Source organism: Lissotriton helveticus, chromosome 3_2, assembly GCF_964261635.1.
Source record: "Lissotriton helveticus chromosome 3_2, aLisHel1.1, whole genome shotgun sequence".
NCBI lineage: Eukaryota > Metazoa > Chordata > Amphibia > Caudata > Salamandridae > Lissotriton > Lissotriton helveticus.
The window spans coordinates 474,032,429-474,058,003 of NC_136062.1; the positions used below are offsets into that span (position 1 = coordinate 474,032,429).

Below are 25,575 nucleotides of genomic sequence, written 5' to 3' on the forward strand. Positions count from 1 at the left end.
CTTTTCTCCACACATTTTTCTCACTTAAGTCATCACTCATTCTCTCTTTGTTTCTGCTTACTGACTCAATCCAATCGCTTTATCTTTTCTTCACGATTCCGCCCACACCTCTTTGCATACATATTTTCCCACTTTCCTTGTTACTTCACTCCCGTTCTACGCGCACTTTCCCTCTATCCACTTCTCTGCTCGCCTCCGTTTTTACCAGACACTCTCGCCTGCGTCCGACATTCTACACCCCCACCTCCTCCCAGTTTTCCTGTTTTCCTATGGCCTCTATCCTTCTCTCTTCTCCCAATTGGCTTCTCGTAGACAACTGTCTGCCATTTTCCTTTCCCGTGTGCTCCTTTCTTCCCTCCCACGTCCCCCAGAGGAGCCCACAAGGTGAAGCTCGGCCACGCTCACCTCACTGCGGACCATTCAGTGCTATATTTGTTCTGGTCACTGGACATGGGCTGGGCCGTGCTGCTGCCCCTGGCAGCTCCCGCTGGGGCCGCATTATCACACACTGACGCCCAGCCATTTGTCACCACTTCCTTATGAAGAGGGGCATCTGGGTTTAGGCGGGGACGGAGGGAGGACGCTAGTCAGCTATTATTAGGTAGAGCACATATAGAAACCAATTCAGCATGCCACAGGCTCTTTCATTGAAACACACTGTTAGTCTGGGTGCCTGCAAATGACTTCATAAGTCCTTTAATATTTATATATTTATTTTTGGTTTGATAGCTGGTATCTGTTCACGCGTTCCCTCAAATTCATTAATTATTTTATATTGTTACGTTCCCACCAAGTTCATGTTTGAGTGACATTGTGTTAATACATTTGTCCTCAGGGCATCATTATTGACTATGTGTTTAATTTGACCCTAGTGGGAGGTCTAAACGGCAGCACCCCTGCTCTCAGTGGCACCAGCTGTTGCTTACTTCTCTATGCACTGGAAATTGGTAGCCTGCAGGGGCCAAGCTCTCTCCTAGAGAGAGACGGCGTATTTGGGATTAGGATTCCGCCAGCAGGCGCCTTCCTCAGGGAGCACTAATTGCCTTTGGTGGCCATTTCCCATTTTATTCCAGTGACTGCGCTTTAGGGACGCCCACACACAACCACATACAACCACACACACACACAACCACACACACACAACCACACACACAACCACACACACAACCACACACAACCACACACACACACAACCAACCACACACACAACCACACACACACAACCACACACACAACCACACATACACACAACCACACACAACCACAGAACCACACACACAACCACACACACATACACACCCACAACCACACACATAACCACACACACACACACACAACCACAGACACAACCACAACCACAAACAACCACACATAGAACCACACACACACACAGCCACACACGACCACACACACAAGCACAACCACACACAAAACCACACACACACACAACCACACACACACACACACGCAACCACACACACACACAACCACACACAACCACACACACAACCACAAGCACACACACAAGCACACACAAAACCACACAAACAACCACACACACAACCATGCACACAACCACAAACACAACACAACACACGCAACCACAACTACACACACAACCACACACACAACCACACACAACCACACACACAACCACACACACACAACAACACACAACCAAACACACACACAACCACACACACACACACAATCACACACACACACACACACACAACCACACACACAAAACCACACACACAAAACCACACACACAACCACACACACAACCACACACAAAACCACACACACCACCACACCGTCTGTGCACACTTTCACCAGACACAGACACTATCAGTCGTCAGTGCACACTTTCACCGGGCACAAACACCACCACCCATCAGTGTACGCTTACACTAGGCACACACCAACAGACGTCAGTGCACGCTTTCACCAGGCACACACATGCCACCAGCCATCAGTGCACGCTTTCACCAGGCACACACACACCACCAGCCATCAGTGCACGCTTTCAACAGGCACACACACACCACCAACCGTCAGTGCACGCTTCCACCAGGCACACACACACTACCAGTCATCAGTGCACACTTTCACCAGGCACACACCACCAGCTGTCAGAGCACGCTTTCACCAGGCACACACACCACCAGCCTTCAGTGCACACTTCCACTAGGCACACACACCACCAGCCATCAGTGCACAATTTCTACAGGCACACACACCACCAGCCATCAGTGCACACATCAATTGTTAACGTATTTTACTTTTAAACATATTCATCTAAAGCTCAGCATGCCACCATTGCTACAAAAATAAATACACATTTTTTTGGCCTGCAATTTATAGACTTTTGTTGCAATTGGTGTTGCAATATTTAGCAATGCCAATAGCTCAGACTTAATTAATGCAAGACCTAATGCATTGCAACTGCTTGTTTAATCTTTGTAACGCTTCTCGCACTCTTTCATCGCGGTCCTCCCTAGTAATACCGTTGAATAAAACCTCGTCCTGGCAGCAACACTCTCATTGTGTTTGCTAAAATGGACCCCATCACCCTTTGCTAAAAAAAGGGTATAGAACATAATTGGAACAGAAGTTTACTGGTTGTCATTTCAACCAAGGTGTATTACATGTATGCACTACTATAATGAACTAACATATGTTGTAATTTGAAACAAACACAGCTTTTTTATTTGCTAAAGATTATGGGCTAGATGTAGGTAATCACAAATTACCGATTCTTAAATACCGAATTTTACCGATTTGGCATTTAAGAATCGGTAATTGTGATGTAGGAAATAATTCGGTAAATTTTACCGATTCTGTAAGATTCCTTATTACCGAATCGGTAATACCGATTCGGTAATAAGGAATCACCTTCCCATTCATTTCTATGGGCGTGGAGGCCCATAGGAATGAATGGGAAGCCATTCACTATTACCGATTCGGTAAATACGGAATCGGTAATAGGGGGAACATATTCAAGGGTGGCAGGGTGTCACATTGACACCCTGTTGCACCCCTGAATGATGCATGTGTGCACATGTTGAGCACATACATGCCCTAAGGGCATGTATGTCTGCCACATGGCACTTTTAAAAAAGCACAAAATTGCTTTTTAAAAGGTATTTGTTATTTACCACCAACTTGTAGTTGTTGGTAAATAAGGAGTCCTTAAACCAAAAATGCACTCACTTGAGTGCTCCCTACATAGGATTTAAGGATTAGGTGATTTACTGATTCCTTAAATAAAGGAATCGGTATTTTACCTATTCCTTAATTTAAGGAATCGGTATTTTACCGATTCCTTAATTTTAGGAATTGGAAAATTACCGAATCCTTAAATCCAGCCTCCTACATCTCAAAGGGCTAAATACCGGTCGGTAATGGCAAATTTACCGATTTTCGGCCATTACCGGCCGGTATTAGCCCACCTACATCTAGCCCTATATTCTTATTAACCCTTTAGTTGTTATCATGCTTGATGCAAAAGTGGATATATTAATTGCCCATGTTGAGACTGTTTACCCAAACCCAGGGGCACTTCAAGGGTTCATGTCCAACACAAGGAATACTTGGAGCATGAATTTCAGTTTAGTGTACAGATTAAGTTCCATCGCCATGGCGGAGTACTTTACTCCCTCTGTGGTTAGAGTACTTCGCCTGCCGTATTTTTAGATGTCCAAGATACATCTCTTGCATTTGCCAGAACCACCGTCAATCCATTGAAAGTTTGACCGATGGCTCAGTCAGCATGACGGAGCTGTACATCACACTTCTGTTGTGGAGTAACAAAACCTCCCAATACTGGAATGAACACAAGGACTCTTCTTGGCTATGCAAAGACAACATTTAGTAACTACTGTTACAAGAAGAACAAGACTACGGACTGCACAACAGCCCTGTTCAAGCTACCTCTGGGGTTTTTCTCAAGTGTCTTTTCGCAGACAGGCCTTTTTACAGAAATCAATACAACACTTTGGGCCAGATGTAGGAGCCTAAATACCGGTCGGTAACGGCCGATTTCGGTAAATTTACCGATTCGGTAAATTTACCGATTCCGTAAAATACCAAATCGGTATTTTTACCGATTCGGTAAATCACAGATGTAGGTGGGACTCTTCTGAGTCCCAAAGGCCCTACAAATTCGGGATTTTACCACCCAATCCAATTGGGTGTTAAAATACCGAATCCAGATGTGCATGCACATGTGTGCATGCACACCTAGCCATGTGACAGACAGACATGCCCTTAGGGCATGTCTGTGTGCCACATGGCGCACATGCCTATTTTTGGGGTGCCAGAGGGTGTCAAAGTGACACCCCCTGCACCCTTGCTGGAATCGGTATTTACCGATTCGGTAATTACCGAATCGGTATTTCCCATTGATTCCTATGGGCTTCACAGCCCATAGGAATCAATAGGAAATACCGATTCGGTATTTACCGAATCGGTAAATACCGAATATTAACGATTCGGTATTTCAACATCTGGAAATACCTACATCTCCCCCCTTCATATTTACCGATTCATAAATACCGAATCGGTAAAATTCGGTATTTATGAATCGGTAAATAACATTTACCTACATCTAGCCCTTTATTACTAACCCTGGGCAAAGCACTATGCTACGCTCGCGTAGTTTGCGAAGTTTGCGCAACATTGCACTACGCGAACTGCACGTAGCACAGTGCAAACATGCGTAGCGTAGCGTAGTGTAGCGTAGTGTAGAAGTCATTTTTTGCTTGCTCGCGGTCCTCAATGTCAAGTTGGCGACCACGAGCAAGCAAAATGACATCTTCGCGAGACTTTTTCCTTGTTCGCAATCCGCAACATCAAGTTGCCGACCGCGAGCATGAAAAATAAACCTCCCGGTGAGATTCTCAATGCGGGAAGGTCAGATTTCTCATTGCGAGTTGTCGCGCATGCTCGCGACCGCTCGCGATGAGAAACTACCAGTCCGCGTTGAGAAAGCTACAGCTCGAGTAAAAATCTACTCGAGCAGCAGAAAAGAACAGCTCGCACTGTGCAAGATGCTGTTTTCAATAATTGCACAGTGCAGGATGCTTGTCCGCGCTGTGCAATCATTGAAAACGGCATCTTGCACAGTGCGAACATGCTACTACGCAGTTCGTGTAGTGCTACGCGTAGTGCGAAGTGCACTTCGTGTAGCTACGCGTAGCGCTACTTCGCGAACTACGCCCACCCCTATTTACACATAGTAAATAAAAGTTGATTTGCAAGTTATAGATTTAAGATGGAAAAACACCCAAAGACATGTGACCTCATAACGCTGAATTGTTGAACTCAGCCATTACACATCCTTCATTATACTTCTGACAAAGCTTAATGACAGAGCATTTTTTGGCCCATGAAAGCATGAGTGTATCATGGTAGATGCAATTTACTTGATGAGTGTGCTGGCAGCATTGAGGGCCTGGCACCTTCATGTGCTCAGAACTTAGTTTGTTTAATCAAGCAGCTGTTTGCTCTGGGATAATTCGATCATGAACCCGTTGTCTAATAAAGCCACAATCTGTTTCAAGTCACAGTGTGTGGACTTGTGAGCTGGTGTCGTAAATGCTTTTGAGTCTGTTAGACATGCGGTGGCCTTTACCTGCAAACCCTTTCAACTTTCCTATTCCACTACATCCTCAAGTGAACTTTCACCTTGCCCGTGTCAGTGCAATATTTGGGCTTAAACAGTTTTTTTTAATTTCAAATTAATTTTATTGAGAAAAGAGTTTTATATACAGAGTACAGTATACAGGAGTACATTATCGGTCGCCTGAGGGCTGCGATTGAGGATGCTCGATATTTTCATGTTTCATATTTTCTACAGTGCGTTCATTTCTAGGTTTCACCTGCACAGTGCTTGTGCTGTGCTTGTAAAATCTCTTATATTTAATATACATTAAAAGGGGGCTGTTATCAGTTCCTGTAGCCGAATTACTGTGTCCATCTGCTGCTGTGTGGACTTTTTTCCCTTTACTTTCTCTGGTTGCAAACATTAGAACAGCTTTGTTCCATTCCTGATCTTTTCATCGTGACGCCACCAAGGAGTGTTCCTTTGATCTCACATTTTATTTGGGATTAAGTTTTTGAAATCGATATTAGGACTGTTTTGGGAAGTTATATTAGTATGCCTGCAGGAGCCATGTGAAGAGCACATCTCACTCTCTCCCCCTATTGGAAGAAGTAGACAACACTTCCATCTACTGGTTATTGTTTTAATTGAATATAAAAATCGCTCTTGGATACATTTTCTCTTCAGGTGACACCACCGGGTACTGAACCCAGTACCGGTAGTCAATTTGTATTGTATGTTTCGTCTGCACAAACAGCTTATCAATAATCCCATAGGTGAAACCGAATGCAATTACCAATGCTTGTTTACATTTCCTACAACACTTTCAACATTTCCGTTTTAGGGCATAAGGGTTTTTGTCCCAAGTACTTCACCTCTTTATCCCCTTCACTGCGGCGGCTATTCCGCCGCAGTGCTAAGGGGGCGGGGCGGAAGAGCGGCAGGCGCATGCTGGTGACGGAACCGCTCCGTCACCAGCGTCGGTTGCGCTGTGCTTATGACGGAGCGGTTCCGTCACGGCCCCGCCCGCTCAATAGAACGCTCAGTGCAGGCGCAGAATCCGCGCCGCGCAGGCGTGCCGAGCCGGCCGTGACGGAACCGCTCCGTCATTAGCACAGTGTGACCGCGGCTGATGACGGAGCGGTTCCGTCATCAGCAGGGGAGGGGTTAAAGAGCAGCTCTGGCCCGTGTAAAGCAAGTCTGCCAAGAAGGGACAGTGTGATCCAGCGAACAGTGCTGCCCTGCTTAGACGTGCAGAACTGCACTTTTAAAGGGCAGGAGTTCTGTCCAGAAGTGAGGGCGCTGCCTCCTGAATGCCTGGACCCCAGGGAGGGCTGTCCTTCTATCTGTCTTTGGCTTCCCTGGATCCTGTTGTACAAGAGAATAATTCACCCGAGGAGAAACAACCTGACACAGCTCTTATTTTTTCATAATATGGTCTGTGCTGCCCCCAAGTGGTAAATGTAGGAAGTGGCACTGCTGTTTGGAAATGAAAGGGGAATGAATCAGACATAGTTCAAGGCTGCACTCACTGCAGTCCGAGAAGCATCTTGATGAGGTCACGAGGCATACGTTATAAAATCTAGGGGCATACTAAGCCACAAATAGCGATATTTATCGCTAAATGAGCTTAGCGCATTTTTTTTTTATCGTCGCGTATCTAAAAGTCCCGCTAAAGCGGCGATAATGCCCTTGATAATATGCCTCGTATTTCTAATCATTTTATGTGGATTGACAAAGTGGGTTTGTAGGAGAGGCGCTCCCCCGTCGTGTATAGCGCTTGGCGAGCAGAGTTGAACCGGCACTTCTGGACGTTAGATCTGGCGCCCTCTTGGCACCTCGCTGTCCTGTTTGACACCTTATCAATCTGATTTAATGCGGGTGTTTTTGTTCCATAATATGCACCTAGTGAGAAAAGAACAGCGCGCTGTAAGTATTCGGGGGTACAGTATCATTCTAGATTGTGGGAGTAAAGTGGGTGGGGTCACTTCTTTCAAACATCCCGGGATTATAATACTAACATGAATCTCACTGTTATGGTATATTGTATTTCTATAGCGCTTACCACCCATGACACGGCGCTGAAGCGCTTTGAGGCGAGTAGCACGCTACTCCATGAGACAGAATACCATAAAAGAGAAGTGTGGCTCAGGGGTTAGAGGCGGCAGACCCGGAATCTGAGATCGGTCCTGGACCAGGGTTCAATTCCCCGCCCCGGCGGGTCTTGGGCTAAAACTTCCACGGACTCGATAATTCTCGCCCCGGTGCCTCCTCGACTCACGGGTTCACACTCTGCGACTCTGGGCAACAGCTTGCTTAATCTCCACAACGGCCCCTCGCGGCGGGATGCCTGACTTTCACCTTGTGGATACCCTGCTATCTCACAGGGGAATATCAGGAAGGGTTCCCTAAGCAAGCGCCGGGAAACCCACTGCGGGTAGCTGTGCGCTATATAAGCTCAACTACATTTACATTTACAAAAGACAGAGAAGTACCAGGGTGTTCTCCATCACTGGGGCCTGGCGGGTGCAGCGCCCTCTGTTGGTGTCTGGTGCACATGCAGGACAGGCCTGACGTGTGAGAGTTGACATTACCGATGTGAGCATGACTTTTCACTCTGAGAAGTGGCGACAGGGCCTCAGAAAATGGCCACCTTGTCATTTTTGCTTTGTGCAGCTGTAAAGTCAGTGACTGGACTGGCATCGTTTACTTTACTCGTGCCACCAGGCAGGAAGGATAGTTGGCCCTCTTTGCTGCACGCACTGATTGCAAACAGAGCATCTGAGAGATGGCTTCGAGGCACTAGGACTTTGGTGTTCTGTCCTGTAGGATGAAGGGTAAAGTGACAGGGCACACACTATTAAAATAGAAACATCGCATTACATGACATCCCCTCTCCCATCGTGCAAATAGATGCCTGTTATAAAGTGGGTAACAGTGATAGGGCTCTGTGTGATGAATTATTATTATTATGCGTTCTTATATAGCGCTCGATTACCCGTAGGCATCTCGGCACTTGCCTTGGGAATCCGTCCTGGCTTCCCCTAGGTGAAAGCCAGGCATCCCGCCGCGGGGGGCCGTAGTGGAGATTAAGCAGGCTAATGCCCAGAGCTGCAGAGTGTGAACCCGTGATTCGAGTAGGCACCGAAACGAGAATTATCGAGTCCGTGGATATTTGGGCTCAAGACCCTGCCGCGTCGGGAATTGAACCCTGCTCCCGGGTCTGACCTCTGCTTCAGGGTCTGCCTCCTCTAACCAGTGAGCCACACTTCTCCACTGGGAGGAGCACACCCAGCCTTTGTCCCAGTCTGTTTAGAATCTTTATACTCTCTCTAATGCAGATGCTTTGTGGACAACAGTGAGTAATAACCATACAGTAAAATCCCATTCCTCGTGGGTGCGCTCTGATTTCGGGTACAGGTGTGTAACCTACCTGTGAGCAAGGGGTGCTCTGACAGGTTTGTCAAACTCCAGACACCCTCTTATACAAACGTCATACGGTGTAGGGGTCTTCGATGCGCAGACGTAGTCTGCACCAATGGTGCAAGAAGTGATCGAGTCACCGCACACCAGAGCCAAGGTGCAAGACTTTTGCAGAGATCACTTTATGAGGCTGGCTCTGGAGCCATGTGCTCTGTTGATTTAACTGTTCTTGCCAAAAACAGACCCTTTCAAACAAGACAAGCTGCAGAGCGGTGCGTCTCTGGCACAGAATGGAGCTTCAGTGGTGACAACTGCAAACCAGGTCCAGACAGGGCCCTCGGTTTAGTTTGGAAAGCAGTGAACGGCAAAGCATCCAGGGCCCGATTCACAAGAGTATTGAGACAAAATCCGAACTTTACGACTTTCGGTATTCACAAAAGGCATTCAGGAGTAGTAAAGTTAGGAATCCTAACTTCACTACTCCCAAACTGAGACAAAATCCAAACTTTACGACTTTCGGTATTCACAAAAGGCATTCAGGAGTAGTAAAGTTGGAACTCCTAACTTTAGGACTCCTAAATGCCTTCTGTGAATACCGAAAGTCTTACAGTTAGGATTTTTCTCAGTTTAGGAGTAGTAAAGTTAGGACTCCTATCTTTAGGACTCCTAAATGCCTTTTGTGAATACCGAAAGTCTTAAAGTTAGGATTTTGTCTCAAATTACTCTTGTGAATCAGACTATAGGGCATGCTGAATGGAGCGAGTAGGGACATAGTTAGCAGTGACTGGACATATGTATCCAAGCCAGAGCAGGTCTGGTTTCTAGCTTTCTTTTTCTAAATCTGACCAGGGTGGGTCTGGTGACTGCCAGAGTGAAGGTTTCCACCGCACACGCTCCCCCATCCCTTTGTGGTGGTGACCAGGGGGGTGAGGGCCGCAGACACTCAAAGAGCAAAGACACAGGGATTCAGCAAATGCACAGAGTCCATAAGGCAGGTGCCTGGTACAAGGATATACCATAATTGTGTACAACCTGGTATTATCCTTACACATACTGAATGACATATTCTGGCTAGGGTACCGGCACAGCATTGAGCACAAATCAATGGGATTGATTATCAGATCTGATCAGGGTGCAGCAAAGACTGCAGACGGTGGGCCCGATTCACAGAACTAATTTAAGACAAAATCCTAAACTTACTACCATTTTTATATTCACAGAAGGCACTTACTCATTTTGGTATTCACAGAAGTTAGGACTCCTAACTGCCTTCTGTGAATTCTGAAAGTCCTAAAGTTAGGATGTTTCTCAGTTTAGGAGTCCAAAAGGTAGGAGTCCTAACTTTACTACTCCTAAACTGACAAAAATCCTAACTTTAAGACTTTCGGTATTCACAGAAGGCATTTAGGAGTCCTAAAGTTAGGAGTCCTAACTTCTGTGAATACCGAAATGAGTAAGTGCCTTCTGTGAATACCGAAATGAGTAAGTGCCTTCTGTGAATACCGAAATGAGTAAGTGCCTTCTGTGAATACCAAAATGAGTAAGTGCCTTCTGTGAATACCAAGATGAGTAAGTGCCTTCTGTGAATACCAACATGGTATTAAGTTTAGGATTTTGTCTTAAGTTAGTTCTGTGAATCGGGACCAAAGAGTTTATTTTGGGTAAATCACAGTGCACTGAATGACAGGGCACGTGCTGTGGGGCAGGTCAGTGCAACAGCCGAGGCAGAAGAGGAGCCCTATCTACAGAGCATGCACTTATGAACTAATCACGTCACAGCTCCCAGAGGCGAGTCAATGGATCTACGGGAGGCCTTGGCACTGAGGAGAAAAGACAAACCCAAGAATGAATCTCACCAGGGCCTGATGAAGGCCAGACCCCACACAACACCACGAACACTGCAGCCTCGGCTTCTCTAACTTACGCGGAAATCAGACCGGTTTTTAAACATTCCAGAAACCAAGATATTTACCATCACAGAGGCTTCAAGGAAGTGAAAACAGGTCATTCACAAGCGTAGTGAAACAGTGCATACTCAGCGTACCCCTTTCGTGAGAGTCCTGTGAGACTGGGACGCACAGGTTACTCACACCCGTACTGTATGCACTTTATAACTTGCTGAGCTTTTCATTTTTAGGGAACCCACACTCTCCTTTGAAAGTTACGTCGACATGTGATGTTAACTCCACTTGACGAAGCAAAGGTTCGCCAGAGGCTTTTTGGCACTGAGTAGTCTGGGGGTTAAAGTGGATCACGGAATCGAGAAGATGCTGAGCAGTGAAAGGCTTGTTTGAAGAGCCATAGTTTGAAGTGTTTCCTAAACCGAATAAAAGTAGCTCCGTGGCGTAAGTGAATGTGGGTGAGGATTCTATAAGACAGGAGCTTGTACAGAGAAGCTACAGCCTCCTTCACTTTTCTTTTTGCACTTAGGGATTACCAATCTGTTGTATTGATTAGAGATGTAGGGGCATATTATCAAGGGCATTATCGCCGCTTTAGCGGGACTTTTCCCCGCGAAAGCGAAAATAATTTTATCGCCCTATTAGCAAGCTGTCGCTAAAACAGTTAGCGACAGCTTTTAGGCGATAGCGAGTGGTTTGAGGCCAGCTTTGCATGTCAGCGATATTTATCGCTAATGACTTGCAAAGTGGGCGTAACCAACCTGTTAGCAACTGAAAGCAGTCGCTAACACAGCTATCGCCTATTAGCAAGGCAGGCGAAGCGATAAAAAAAATGTATCACCAAAACCTAACGCCTGCTCAGACCACTTCTTTACCTGTATATCCAATGGGAGGTGGATATTCAGGCTAAGTCCCTATTAGCGATAATGCCTGAATACGCTGGATTTCCAGCGATATTCACGCATTGAGCCGCTATGGCTGGATATTTTATAGCTTTTGAGATAAACGTTGCTAATAGTGTCATGTTCACATACTGATTAATAGGTATCAACTGAAACATCTGCACGACTTCAGCGTGGGTGTGGCCAAGAACGCATGTGCCATTGATGTCAACAATAACATCGCCTGGCGCGATCTTCCCATCTGGCGATGTGCGGCGATAAAAAAAAATGCGCTAAGCTCATTTAGCGATAAATATCGCTATTTGTTGCTAATATGCCCCGTAAGTCTTGACTCTTCTGACCACAACGCAGGGGCCATGCCATTCAGGATCTTAAGGCGGACACAGCAGGTCTTAAACGGGACCCTAAACAAAAACAGAACAGGTAGTAGGAGAGCTCTGCGCAGGGTAGTAATTAAAGTCATTCCAATAAATATCCCAATCCGTGCTAATGCTCCAAGGTCCCCATACAACGACCACCCCACGTCGTAAAATGCAGACGGAGGCCCACATGACGCACAAAATTAGCAGTTGACAACCTGAGCAGATAGCACACAAGTAGAAACAACAAATAAAGTCCAAATGTTAATCCTTAGTGTGTTCTTCTTGTTTTATTCCAAGTTTTTTGGGTATATTTCTTATACGGGACCCTGTCTCTGCTGGGGCCAATGCATGGGCTTCAATTAGGGAGTGACATATGTGATCAGTGAAAGCTTATATATCACGCGTGCACCTATACGCGTCAGTCACAAAAGTAGCAATTTTCATGCAGAGTCCAGCTTTACAGCTTCTTAAGCGTCACATTAGTTCTAGTTTTCTGCGAGAAAGTTCAAGGTTGCAAGAAGAAATGTTTGGTAATTCTCAAATCTATAAAGAAATCAATAGACACCATGTGGCACACCAAGATATATCATATCACCCAGCAAAGCATATGAAGACATCAACGCTTACCGCAGCCTAATACGATATCCCAACACAAGGCACACCACTGCAGCACATCACAGCTCACTGCAACCCATCACAACACCAGAGCCCCAGGCAACTTACAACTTCACAAGACACAACACACCACCAAAGAGCAGCTCATCAGAGTAACTGAACTTATTACAGCGTGTCACAATATCGCAAGACAAGGCACACCGCTGCATCACATCACAACATCAGAGCCCAAGGCAACTTGTAACATCAAAAGACACAACACACCACCACAGAGCAGCTCTTCATAGTATCAGGACATATCACAGCACTTCATAATATCACAACACTAGTGCATTACTGGGGAGAATACAGGGAACCAACATGCCTGCCCACAGGACTTCAAAGAAAGTCAGGTTTACAGGGGTCTAGCGCTACTTACAGTTCCAGTTCGCCTCGTACCACTGGATCAGACGCTCCTGTTCTGTGGTCAGACCTCTGGCAGACATCTGTCCCTAGGAAGGAAAGAGGGTGGTAAGAGATGCAGCATAAGGAGGCAGCAGAACACTCAGGAACAGCTGGATTTCAAGGCATAGCACCTGTCCAGTCTGTCTTCAGAGAGATGGTTCAAGGCACATTTTCAATGTTTCAAGGCAGTGTCTCTATATTTGTGTTATCGAGGAAGATGCAGGTTCCAGCGGGACCTGTGTCTTGAGACACTATAGAGGGACGCTCTCACAGTCGTGGGTCCCATACTCTCAGGATGCAGGTGCCAGGGAGATCTCTAGCATTGTGCAAGTTAAGTTAGCATTTGCGGCACCATTTTGTTTTTAGCTGCCTTTTTGTACTGTGATCGAAAGCAAGCTTCTGTCTCATGAACTGTCTGCTTCAACGAAAAGCTGCTTCGAGCTACGTCTTCTTATCGTATTCAAGGTTGAATCCTAATGCACTAATGAATAGCTTATACCCTTTTCGCATGTCTTTCCTCTCTCATAGCCCTGCTCCCACACTAGAGAGCGTTGAGCCTGAACAAGACAACCTTGAGAATGTGATAACATGTACCCGTTCAACAGGTGGGAGCTCATCCTTCTGTACCTCCTTTGTTCATCAGTGCCCGAGCTGGAAAATTCCAGTCTGGGTGGAACTGTAGGGGTGTTGGAAATGCATATTATGTTTTACCAATTCTTTTGAAGTCAGTCCCCCGGTAGCATCTAAGGAGGCTAGTCTGACTGGACTCCGCTCGAGCACAATTGTTAATAAATAACTTGGTTTGTATACTCTACTGTCTCATCGACTCTTCATTTATTGGAAGGCAGAGAGGTGGTCGCGAGGGACCCGGGTGGCCCTAATCGGGTCACTTCCTTCAAGAGGACGCAGGTTCGAGGTAGACCTGCCTCTTGAAACAGCATAGAGGAAAGCTTCTCACAGTAGAGGGACCCATACTCGCAGGATGCAGGTTCGAGGGAGAACTGCCTCTTGAAACAGTGTAAAAGGAAGCTTCACGCAGTCGAGGGACCCATACTCACAGGACTCAGATTTGAGGGAGACCTGCCTCTTGAGACAGTGTAGAGAGAATCTTCTCGCAGTCGAGGGACCCATACTCACAGGACACAGATTCGAAGGAGACCTGCCTCTTGAGACAGCGTAGAGGGAAGCTTCTCGCAGTCGAGGGACCAATACTCACAGGACGCATGCTCAAGGGCAACCTGCCTCATGAGACAGCATAGAGGGAAGTTTCTCCCAGTCGAGGGATCCATGCTCACAGGACACACGTTCGAAGGTGACCTGCCTCTTGAGACAGTGTAGAGGGAAGCTTCTCGTAGTCGAGGGAACCATATTCACAGAACGCAGGTTCAAGGGAGACCTGCCTCTTGAGACAGTGTAGAAAGAATCTTCTCGCAGTCGAGGGACCCATACTCACAGGACGCACGTACGAAGGCGACCTGCCTCTTGAGACAGTGTAGAGGGAAGCTTCTCTCAGTCGAGGGACCAATTCGCACAGAACGCACGTTCCCGGGTGACCTGCCTATTCAGACAGCGTAGAGGAAAGCTTCTCACAGTAGAGGGACCCATACTCACAGGACGCAGGTTCGAGTGAGACCTGCCTCTTGAGACAGTGTAGAGAGAATCTACTCACAGTCGAGGGACCCATACTCACAAGACGCAGTTTCGAAGGAGACCTGCCTATTCAGACAGCGTAGAGGGAGCCTGTCACAGTGGAGGGACCTATACTCACAGGATGCATGTTCAAGGGTGACCTGCCCCATGAGACAGCGCAGAGGGAAGTTTCTCCCAGTTGAGGGACCCATGCTCACAGAACGCAGGCTCAAGGGAACCTGCCTCTTGAGACAGCATAGAGGGTAGCCTCTCACAGTCGCGGGACCCATACTCACAGGATGCATGTTCAAGGGTGACCTGCCTCTTGAGACAGAGTAGAGAAAAGCTTCTCACAGTCGAGGGATCCATACTCACAGGATGCATGTTTAATGGTGACCTGCCTCTTGAGACAGCGTAGAGGGAAGCTTCTCAAAGTCGAGGGACCCATACTCGCAGGCCGCAGGTTCATGGGGGAGCAGTCTCTTGACACAGTGTAGAGGGAAGATTCTCACAGTCGAGGTACCCTTACTCAGAGGATGCAGGTTCGTGGAAGACCTGCCTCTTGAGACAGCGTAGTGCAGGGATACTCAAAGTACGGCCCGGGGGGCGCTTGCCGCCCTTTTGACCTTCACATGTGGCCCCCTCTAGTGAACAGCGGCACAAGTTGCTGTTTAGTTGCTGAGCACTACCATTTAGAATTTTTTTTTAATAAACTGGCACGATTTAATAAACGCAAATAAATGCTTGCCCGTTTATTTAACATTTATTTGGACCACCTGACACTCTGCCTGACCCACCCAGACTCCCTACCACCACACTACTGGCATCAGTGCGGCCCTCGGTCACACCACAGACCATACTTTGTGGCTCCTGGTCAAGTGTTTGTAAGTGCCCAGGGCATGAGGGAAGCTTTTCACAGTCGAGGGACTCATACTCACAGAACTCAGGTTTGAGGGAGACCTGTCTCTTGAGACAGTGTAGAGGGAAGCTTCTCACAATCACGGGAGCAATACTCACAGGACACAGGTCCGAGGGAGACCTGCCGCTTGCGACAGTCTAGAGGGAAGCTTCACACACTCGAGGGACCAATACTCACAGGACGCAGGATCGAGGGAGACCTGTCTCTTGCTACAGTGTAGAGGGAAGCTTCTAGCAGTCGAGGGACCCATATCCACAGAATGCAGGTTTGAGTGGGACCTGACCTTTTGAGACAGCATAGAGGGAAGCTTCTCGTAGTCACAGGAGCAATACTCACAGGATGCAGGTTCGAGGCAGACCTGCCTCTTCAGACGGCAAAGAGGGGTGCTTCTTGCAGTCGAGGGACCCATACTCACAGGTCTCAGGTTTGAGGGAGACCTGCCTCTTAAGACGGTGTAGAAAAGCTTCCCACAGTAGAGACCCATATTCGCAGGACGCAGGTATGACGGGAGCAGTCTCTTGAGACAGTGTAGAGGGAAGCTTCACACAGTCGAGGGACGAAAACTCACAGGATGCAGGATGGAGGGAGACCTGTCTCTTGACACAGTGTAGAGGGAAGCTTCTCGCAGTCGAGGGACCCATACTCATAGCACGCAAGTTCAAGGGAAACCTGCCTCTTGAAACAGCATGGAGGTTAGCCTCTCACAGTTGAGGGGCCCATTCTCCCAGGACGCAGGTTCGAGGGAGACCTGCCTCTTGAGACAGTATAGTGAAAAGCTTCTCGCAGTCGTGGGACCCATACACACAGGACACAGGTTCGAAGGAGACCTGCCTCTTGAGACAGCGTAGAGGGAAGCTTCTCGCAGTCGAGGGACCAATACACACAGAACACACGTTCAAGGGTGACCTGCCTATTCAGACAGAGTAGAGGGAAGCTTCTCATAGTCGAGGGCCCATACTCACGGGATGCAGGTTCGAGGGAGACCTGCCTCTTGAGACAGTGTAGAGAGAAGCTTCTCACAATCACGAGAGCAATACTCACAGGACACAGGTTCGAAGGAGACCTGCCTCATGAGACAGCTTAGAGGGACGTTTCTCCCAGTCGAGGGATCCATGCTCACAGGACACACGTTCGAAGGTGACCTGCCTCTTGAGACATTGTAGAAAGAATCTTCTCGCAGTCGAGGGACCCATACTCACAGGACGCACGTACCAAGGCGACCTGCCTCTTGAGACAGTGTAGAGGGAAGCTTCTCACAGTCCAGGGTCCAATTCGCACAGAACGCACGTACAAGGGTGACCTGCCTATTCAGACAGCGTAGAGGGAAGATTCTCACAGTAGAGGGACCCATACTCACAGGACGCAGGTTCGAGTGAGACCTGCCTCTTGAGACAGTGTAGAGAGAATCTACTCGCAGTCGAGGGACCCATACTCACAAGACGCAGTTTCGAAGGAGACCTGCCTCATGAGACAGCGTAGAGGAAAGCCTGCCGCAGTGGTGGGACCTATACTCACAGCATGCATGTTCACAGGACGCAGGTTTGAGGGCCACCTGCCTCATGAGACAGCGCAGAGGGAAGTTTCTCCCAGTTGAGGGACCCATGCTCACAGGACGCAGTTCGAAGGCGACCCGCCTCTTGAGACAGTGTAGAGGGAAGCTTCTCCTAGTCGAGGGACCCATTCTCACAGAACGCAGGCTCAAGGGAGACCTGCCTCTTGAGACAGCATAGAGGGTAGCCTCTCACAGTCGCAGGACCCATAGTCACAGGATGCATGTTCAAGGGTGACCTGCCTCTTGAGACAGAGTAGAGAGAAGCTTCTCACAGTCGAGGGATCCATACTCACAGGATGCATGTTTAATGGCGACCTGCCTCTTGAGACAGCGTAGAGGGAAGCTTTGCACAGTCGAGGAACCCATACTCACAAGACTAACGTTCAGCGGCGACTTGCTTCTTGAGACAGTATAGAGGGAAGTTTCTCAAAGGTGAGGGACCCATACTCACAGGCCGCAGGTTCATGGGGGAGCAGTCTCTTGACACAGTGTACAGGGAAGATTCTCACAGTCGAGGGACCCTTACTCAGAGGATGCAGGTTCGTGGAAGACCTGCCTCTTGAGACAGCGTAGTGCAGGGATACTCAAAGTACGGCCTGGGGGGTGCTTGCCGCCCTTTTGACCTTCACATGCGGCCCCCCTAGTGAACAATGGCACAAGTTGCTGTTTAGTTGCTGAGCACTACCATTTAGATTTTTTTTTTTAATAAACAGGCATGATTTAATGAACGCAAATAAAAGCTTGCCCATTTATTTAACATTTATTTAGACCACCTGACACTCTGCCTGACCCACCCAGACTCCCTACCACCACACTACTGGCATCAGTGCGGCCCTCGGTCACACCACAGACCATACTTTGTGGCTCCTGGTCAAGTGTTTGTAAGTGCCAAGGGCATGAGGGAAGCTTTTCACAGTCGAGGGACTCATACTCACAGGACTCAGGTTTGAGTGAGACCTGCCTCTTGAGACGGTGTAGAGGGAAGCTTCTCACAGTAGAAGGACCCATTCTCATAGGATGCAGGTTTGAGAGGGACCTGCCTCTTGAGACAGTGTAGAGAGAAGCTTCTCACAATCACGGGAGCAATACTCACAGGACGCAGGTCCGAGGGAGACCTATCTCTTGCCACAGTGTAGAGGGAAGCTTCTAGCAGTCAAGGGACCCATATCCACAGGATGCAGGTTCGAGGGAAACCTGTCTCTTGAGACAGTGTAAAGGAAAGCTTCTCGCAGTCGAGGGACGCATACTCGCAGGATGCAGATTTGAGTGGGACCGGCCCTTTTGAGACAGCATAGAGGGAAGCTTCTCGTAGTCGCAGGAGCAATACTCACAGGATGCAGGTTTGAGGCAGACCTGCCTCTTCAGACGGCAAAGAGGGGTGCTTCTTGCAGTCGAGGGACCCATACTCACAGGACGCAGGTTCGAGGGAGACCTGCCTCTTAAGACGGTGTAGAGGGAAGCTTCCCACAGTAGAGACCCATATTCGCAGGACCCAGGTATGACGGGAGCAGTCTTTTGAGACAGTGTAGAGAGAAGCTTCTCACAGTCGAGGGACACATACTCACAGAACGCAGGTTTGCATGAGACCTGCCACTTGCACCAGTGTAGAGGGAAGCTTCACACAGTCGAGGGACGAAAACTCACAGGATGCAGGATGGAGGGAGACCTGTCTCTTGACACAGTGTAGATGGATGTTTCTAGCAGTGGAGGGACCCATACTCACAGGACACAGGTTCGGGGGACACCTGTCTCTTGAGACAGTGTAGAGGGAAGCTTCTCGCAGTCGAGGGACCCATACTCATAGCACGCAAGTTCAAGGGAAACCTGCCTCTTGAAACAGCATGGAGGTTAGCCTCTCACAGTTGAGGGGCCCATTCTCCGAGGACGCAGGTTCGAGGGAGACCTGCCTCTTGAGACAGTATAGTGAAAAGCTTCTCGCAGTCGAGGGACCCATACACACAGGACGCAGGTTCGAAGGAGACCTGCTTCTTGAGACAGCGTAGAGGGAAGCTTCTCGCAGTCGAGGGACCCATACTCACAGGACACAGGTTCGAAGGAGACCTGCCTCTTGAGACAGCGTAGAGGGAGCTTGACACAGTCGAGGGACCAATACTCACAGGACGCATGTTCAAGGGCGACCTGCCTCATGAGACAGCATAGAGGGAAGTTTCTCCCAGTCGAGGGATCCAGGCTCACAGGACACACGTTCGAAGGTGACCTGCCTCTTGAGACAGTGTAGAGGGAAGCTTCTCGTAGTCGAGGGAACCATACTCACAGATCGCAGGTTCAAGGGAGAGAGACCTACCTCTTGAGACATTGTAGAAAGAATCTTCTCGCAGTCGAGGGACCCATACTCACAGGACGCACGTACGAAGGCGACCTGCCTCTTGAGACAGTGTAAAGGGAAGCATCTCTCAGTCCAGGGACCAATTCGCACAGAACGCACGTTCAAGGATGACCTGCCTATTCAGACAGCGTAGAGGGAAGCTTCTCACAGTAGAGGGACCCATACTCACAGGACGCAGTTTCGAAGGAGACCTGCCACTTAAGACAGCGTAGAGGGAAGCCTGTCGCAGTGGAGGGACCTATACTCACAAGATGCATGTTCAAGGGCCACCTGCCTCATGAGACAGCGCAGAGGGAAGTTTCTCCCAGTCGAGGGACCCATGTTCACAGGACGCATGTTCGAAGGCGACCCGCCTCTTGAGACAGTGTAGAGGGAAGCTTCTCGTAGTCGAGGGACCCATACTCACATAACGCAGGCTCAAGGGAGACCTGCCTCTTGAGACAGCATAGAGGGTAGCCTCTCACAGTTGCGGTACCCATACTCACATGATGCATGTTCAATGGCGACCTGCCTCTTGAGACAGCGTAGAGGGAAGCTTCTCACAGTCGAGGGACCCATACTCACAAGACGCACGTTCAGGGGCGACTTGCTTCTTGAGACAGTATAGAGGGAAGCTTCTCACAGTCTAGGGACCCATACACACAAGACGCACGTTCAGGGGCGACTTGCTTCTTGAGACAGTATAGAGGGAAGCTTCTCACAGTCGAGGGACCCATACTCGCAGGACGCAGGTTCGAGGGGGAGCAGTCTCTTGACACAGTGTTGAGGGAAGATTCTCACAGTCGAGGGACCCATACTCGCAGGATGCAGGTTCGTGGAAGACCTGCCTCTTGAGACAGCGTAGTGCAGGGATACTCAAAGTGCGGCCCGGGGGGAGCTTGCCACCCTTTTGACCTTTACATGTGCCCCCCCTGGTGAACAGCGGCACAAGTTGCTGTTTAGTTGCTGAGCACTACCATTTAGATTTTTTTTTTAATAAACTGGCACAATTTAATAAACGCAAATAAATGCTTGCCCGTTTATTTAACATTTATATAACCACCTGACACTCTGCCTGACCCACCCAGACTCCCTACCACCACACTACTGGCATCAGTGCGGCCCTGCCCAGGACGTGAGGGAAGCTTCTCACAGTCGAGGGACTCATTCTCACAGGACGCAGGTTTGAGGGAGACCTACCTCTTGAGACAGTGAAGAGAGAAGCTTCTCACAGTCATGGGAGCCATACTCACAGGACACAGGTCAGAGGGAGACCTGCCGCTTGCGACAGTCTAGAGGGAAGCTTCTCGCAGTCGAGGGACCCATACTCATAGCACGCAAGCCTCAAGGGAAACCTGCCTCTTGAAACAGCATGGAGTTTAGCCTCTCACAGTTGAGGGACCCATTCTCCCAGGACGCAGGTTCGAGGGAGACCTGCCTCTTGAGACAGTATAGTGAAAAGCTTCTCGCAGTCGAGGGACCCATACGCACAGGACGCAAGTTCGAAGGAGACCTGCCTCTTGAGACAGCGTAGAGGGAAGCTTCTCACAGTCGAGGGACCCATACTCACAGGATGCAGGTTCGAAGGAGACCTGCCTCTTAAGACAGCGTAGAGGGAAGCTTGTCGCAGTCGAGGGACCCATACTCACAGGACGCATGTTCAAGGGCGACCTGCCTCTTGAGACAGCATAGAGGGAAGTTTCTCCCAGTCGAGGGATCCATGCTCACAGGACGCAGGTTCGAAGGCGACCTGCCTCTTGAGACAATGTAGAGGGAAGCTTCTCGTAGTCGGGGGACCCATACTCACAGAACGCAGGTTCAAGGGAGACCTGCCACTTGAGACAGCGAAGAGGGTAGCCTCTCACAGTCGAGGGACCCATACTCACAGGACACATGTTCAAGGGTGACCTGCCTCTTGAGACAGTATAGAGGGAAGCTTCTCACAGTAGAGGGATCCATACTCTCAGGACACAGGTTCAAGGGGGAGCAGTTTCTTAAAACAGTGTAGAGGGAAGATTCTCACAGTCAAGGGAGCCATACTCGCAGGATGCAAGTTTGAGGCAGACCTGCCTCTTGAGATAGCGTAGTGCAAGGATACTCAAAGTACGGCCCTTTTGAAGTTTAACTGCGGCCCCCCCTAGTGAACAGCGGCACAAGTTGCTGTTTAGTTGCTGAGCACTACCATTTAGATTTTTTTTTTTAATAAACTGGCAAGATTTATTAACCTGCAAATAAATGCTTACCCGTTTATTTAACATTTATTTGGACCACCTGACACTCTGCCTGACCCACCCAGACTCCCTACCACCACACTGCTGGCATCCGTGCGGCCCTCGGTCACACCACAGACCATACTTTGTGGCTCCTGGTCAAGTGTTTGTAAGTGCCAAGGGCATGAGGGAAGCTTTTCACAATCGAGGGACTCATACTCACAGGACTCAGGTTTGAGGGAGATCTGCCTCTTGAGACGGTGTAGAGGGAAGCTTCTCACAGTAGAAGGACCCATACTCACAGGACGCAGGTCCGAGGGAGACATGCTGCTTGTGACAGTCTAGAGGGAAGCTTCACACAGTCGAGGGACTAATACTCACAGGATGCAGGATTGAGGGAGACCGGTCTCTTGACACAGTGTAGAGGGAAGCTTCTCACAGTTGCGGGAGCCATACTCACAGGATGCAGGTTCGAGGGAGACCTGCCTCTTCAGACACCAAAGAGGGGAGCTTCTCGCAGTCGAGGGACCCATACTCACAGGATGCAGGTTTGAGGGAGACCTGCCGCTTGAGACGGTGTAGAGGGAAGCTTCTCACAGTAGAAGGATCCATACTCACAGGACGCAGGTATGAGGGAAGGTAGAGAGAAGCTTCTCACAGTCGCGGGAGCCATACTCACAGGCCGCTTGCGAGTCTAGAGGGAAGCTTCACACAGTCGAGGAACCAATACTCACAGGATGCAGGATCGAGGGAGACCTGTCTCTTGACACAGTGTAGTGGGACGCTTCTAGCAGTCGAGGGATCCATACTCACAGGACACAGGTTCGGGGGACACCTGTCTCTTGAGACAGTGTAAAGGGAAGCTTCTCGCAATTGAGGGACGCACGTTCAAAGGCAACCTGCCTCTTGAGACAGTGTAGAGGGAGCCTTCTCGCAGTCAAGGGACCCATACTCATAGCACGCAAGTTCAAGGGAAACCTGCCTCTTGAAACAGCATAGAGGTTAGCCTCTCACAGTTGAGGGGCCCATTCTACCAGGACGCAGGTTCGAGGGAGACCTGCCTCTTGAGACAGTATAGAGAAAAGCTTCTCGCAGTCGAGGGACCCATACTCACAGGACGCAGGTTCAAGGGAGACCTGCCTCTTGAGACAGTGTAGAGGGAAGCTTCTCACAGTAGAGGGACCAATACTCACAGGATGCAGGATAGAGGGAGACCTGTCTCTTGACACAGTGTAGAGGGAAGCTTCTCGCAGTTAATGGACCCATACTCACAGGGCGCATCTACGAAGGCGACCTGCCTCTTGAGACAGTGTAGAGGGAAGCTTCTCGCAGTCGCGGGACCCATACGCACAGAACGCACGTTCATGGGTGACCTGCCTATTCAGACAGTGTAGAGGGAAGCTGTAAGGGGGTAGACCCGGGGACCCGTCTTTCTACCTCTAAAATACCTCTGGGGACGCCCGCCCTGCTCCATGCACGCCGATGTCCATTGCATGGGAGAACACCGCGTCAGCCAGCTGCACCCATCTCTCGTGTTTTCCAATGGCAGGACAGGAAACAGGAAGGAGGCGGGACTAACCCCGGAACCATTACGTCGGAACCAGTGAAAAGGAACACCACCCAGGAAGGAGGGTCGCTGACCAGGAAGAGAATCGAGGAGAACCGGGGAGACGCCGAACCGAACCAGGAAGAAGACGCCAGTCTAATCCAGGACGACGTCGGAGAAGCCAAAGGATCGGAGGACCACTGGAGCGAAGAGTGGTGGTGTCCCTCAGAGGAGGCTGTCAAGCGGCCGTAACTCAGGAGAGTTACGGCAGGCCAAGTGAGTGACGGGATTCGGGCAAAGTCGGGACGGGAGATGGGGGGGCGAGAGCGGGCGGATGCGGGTGCGTTGTTGAGGAAACGGGCATTGCTGTAAATACTCCGGCTCCTGCTAAAACAGTCCCTACCCATGTTCACTGACCTAATTCCCTAGATACCCCTCCGCTGCATGTTCTGCACTTCCCGAAACCAGAGTGTGACCTAAACCAAGTGGCCATATCATTTTGAGAGAAACCCGAGTGTGACCTAAACCAAGTGGCCATATCATTTTGACAAAAATCCGAGTGTGACCTGAACCAAGTGGCCATATCGTTTTGAAAGACTATGGAGCATATTATCTTCGTTTTTTTTCCTCTTTATTTTTCCCCTTTTAGTGCACATTGGTGTGGTGAAGGGTAGCCTAGCCTAACTACAATCACAACCAGAAGTATACCTTACTCATGGCCTTTCTTTTCCTCTCTTTTTGAGCCTCCGGGAGGAACCAACCACGGCGGAGGACTCCAGACTAACCCCTTTGAGCATCAGCTCAGAAGAAGACGAGGAATCCCAGGAACTGATCCCTACCCTCGCCAGCGGCCACCAACCAGAGACCAGAGACTTTCAACCAGAGACTCTCCCAGTAGTGAAACCAAAAATACCATTGTCTGATACTACAATTAACACCCTTGGAAAATATATCCAGCCTCCGCGTCTGCATATCCGACCCTCCCTCCCACAGAAGCTTCTCACAGTTGAAGGACACATACTCACAGGACGCAGGTTCGAGGGAGACCTGCCTCTTAAGGTAGGGTAAAGGGTAGCCTCTCCAAATCGAGGGACCCATACTCACAAGATGTACGTTTGAGAGATATCTGCCTCTTGAGATGATGTAGAGGGAAGCTACACACAGTCGAGAGGCGCATACTCACAGGATGCAGGTTCGAGGGAGACCTGCCTCTTAAGACGGTGTAGAGGGAAGCTTCCCACAGTAGAGACCCATATTCGCAGGACCCAGGTATGACGGGAGCAGTCTTTTGAGACAGTGTAGAGAGAAGCTTCTCACAGTCGAGGGACACATACTCACAGAACGCAGGTTTGCATGAGACCTGCCACTTGCACCAGTGTAGAGGGAAGCTTCACACAGTCGAGGGACGAAAACTCACAGGATGCAGGATGGAGGGAGACCTGTCTCTTGACACAGTGTAGATGGATGTTTCTAGCAGTGGAGGGACCCATACTCACAGGACACAGGTTCGAGTGACACCTGTCTCTTAAGACAGTGTAGAGGGAAGCTTCTCGCAGTCGAGGGACCCATACTCATAGCACGCAAGTTCAAGGGAAACCTGCCTCTTGAAACAGCATGGAGGTTAGCCTCTCACAGTTGAGGGGCCCATTCTCCGAGGACGCAGGTTCGAGGGAGACCTGCCTCTTGAGACAGTATAGTGAAAAGCTTCTCGCAGTCGAGGGACCCATACACACAGGACGCAGGTTCGAAGGAGACCTGCTTCTTGAGACAGCGTAGAGGGAAGCTTCTCGCAGTCGAGGGACCCATACTCACAGGACACAGGTTCGAAGGAGACCTGCCTCTTGAGACAGCGTAGAGGGAGCTTGACACAGTCGAGGGACCAATACTCACAGGACGCATGTTCAAGGGCGACCTGCCTCATGAGACAGCATAGAGGGAAGTTTCTCCCAGTCGAGGGATCCAGGCTCACAGGACACACGTTCGAAGGTGAACTGCCTCTTGAGACAGTGTAGAGGGAAGCTTCTCGTAGTCGAGGGAACCATACTCACAGATCGCAGGTTCAAGGGAGAGAGACCTACCTCTTGAGACATTGTAGAAAGAATCTTCTCGCAGTCGAGGGACCCATACTCACAGGACGC

The 25,575-nt window shown here is 49.3% G+C and overlaps 1 protein-coding gene across 1 annotated transcript in view; it reads right to left on the reverse strand.

Annotated features, from left to right (window-relative positions):
* Positions 1 to 25,575, reverse strand: part of LOC144826369 (uncharacterized) — a 377,712-nt gene that overhangs the window by 280,478 nt on the left and 71,659 nt on the right. Inside the window, exon 7 of the mRNA XM_078684697.1 lies at positions 13,230 to 13,302. Coding sequence (XP_078540823.1) covers positions 13,230 to 13,302 — 73 coding nt within the window. The remainder of the gene's footprint in view (positions 1 to 13,229; positions 13,303 to 25,575) is intronic.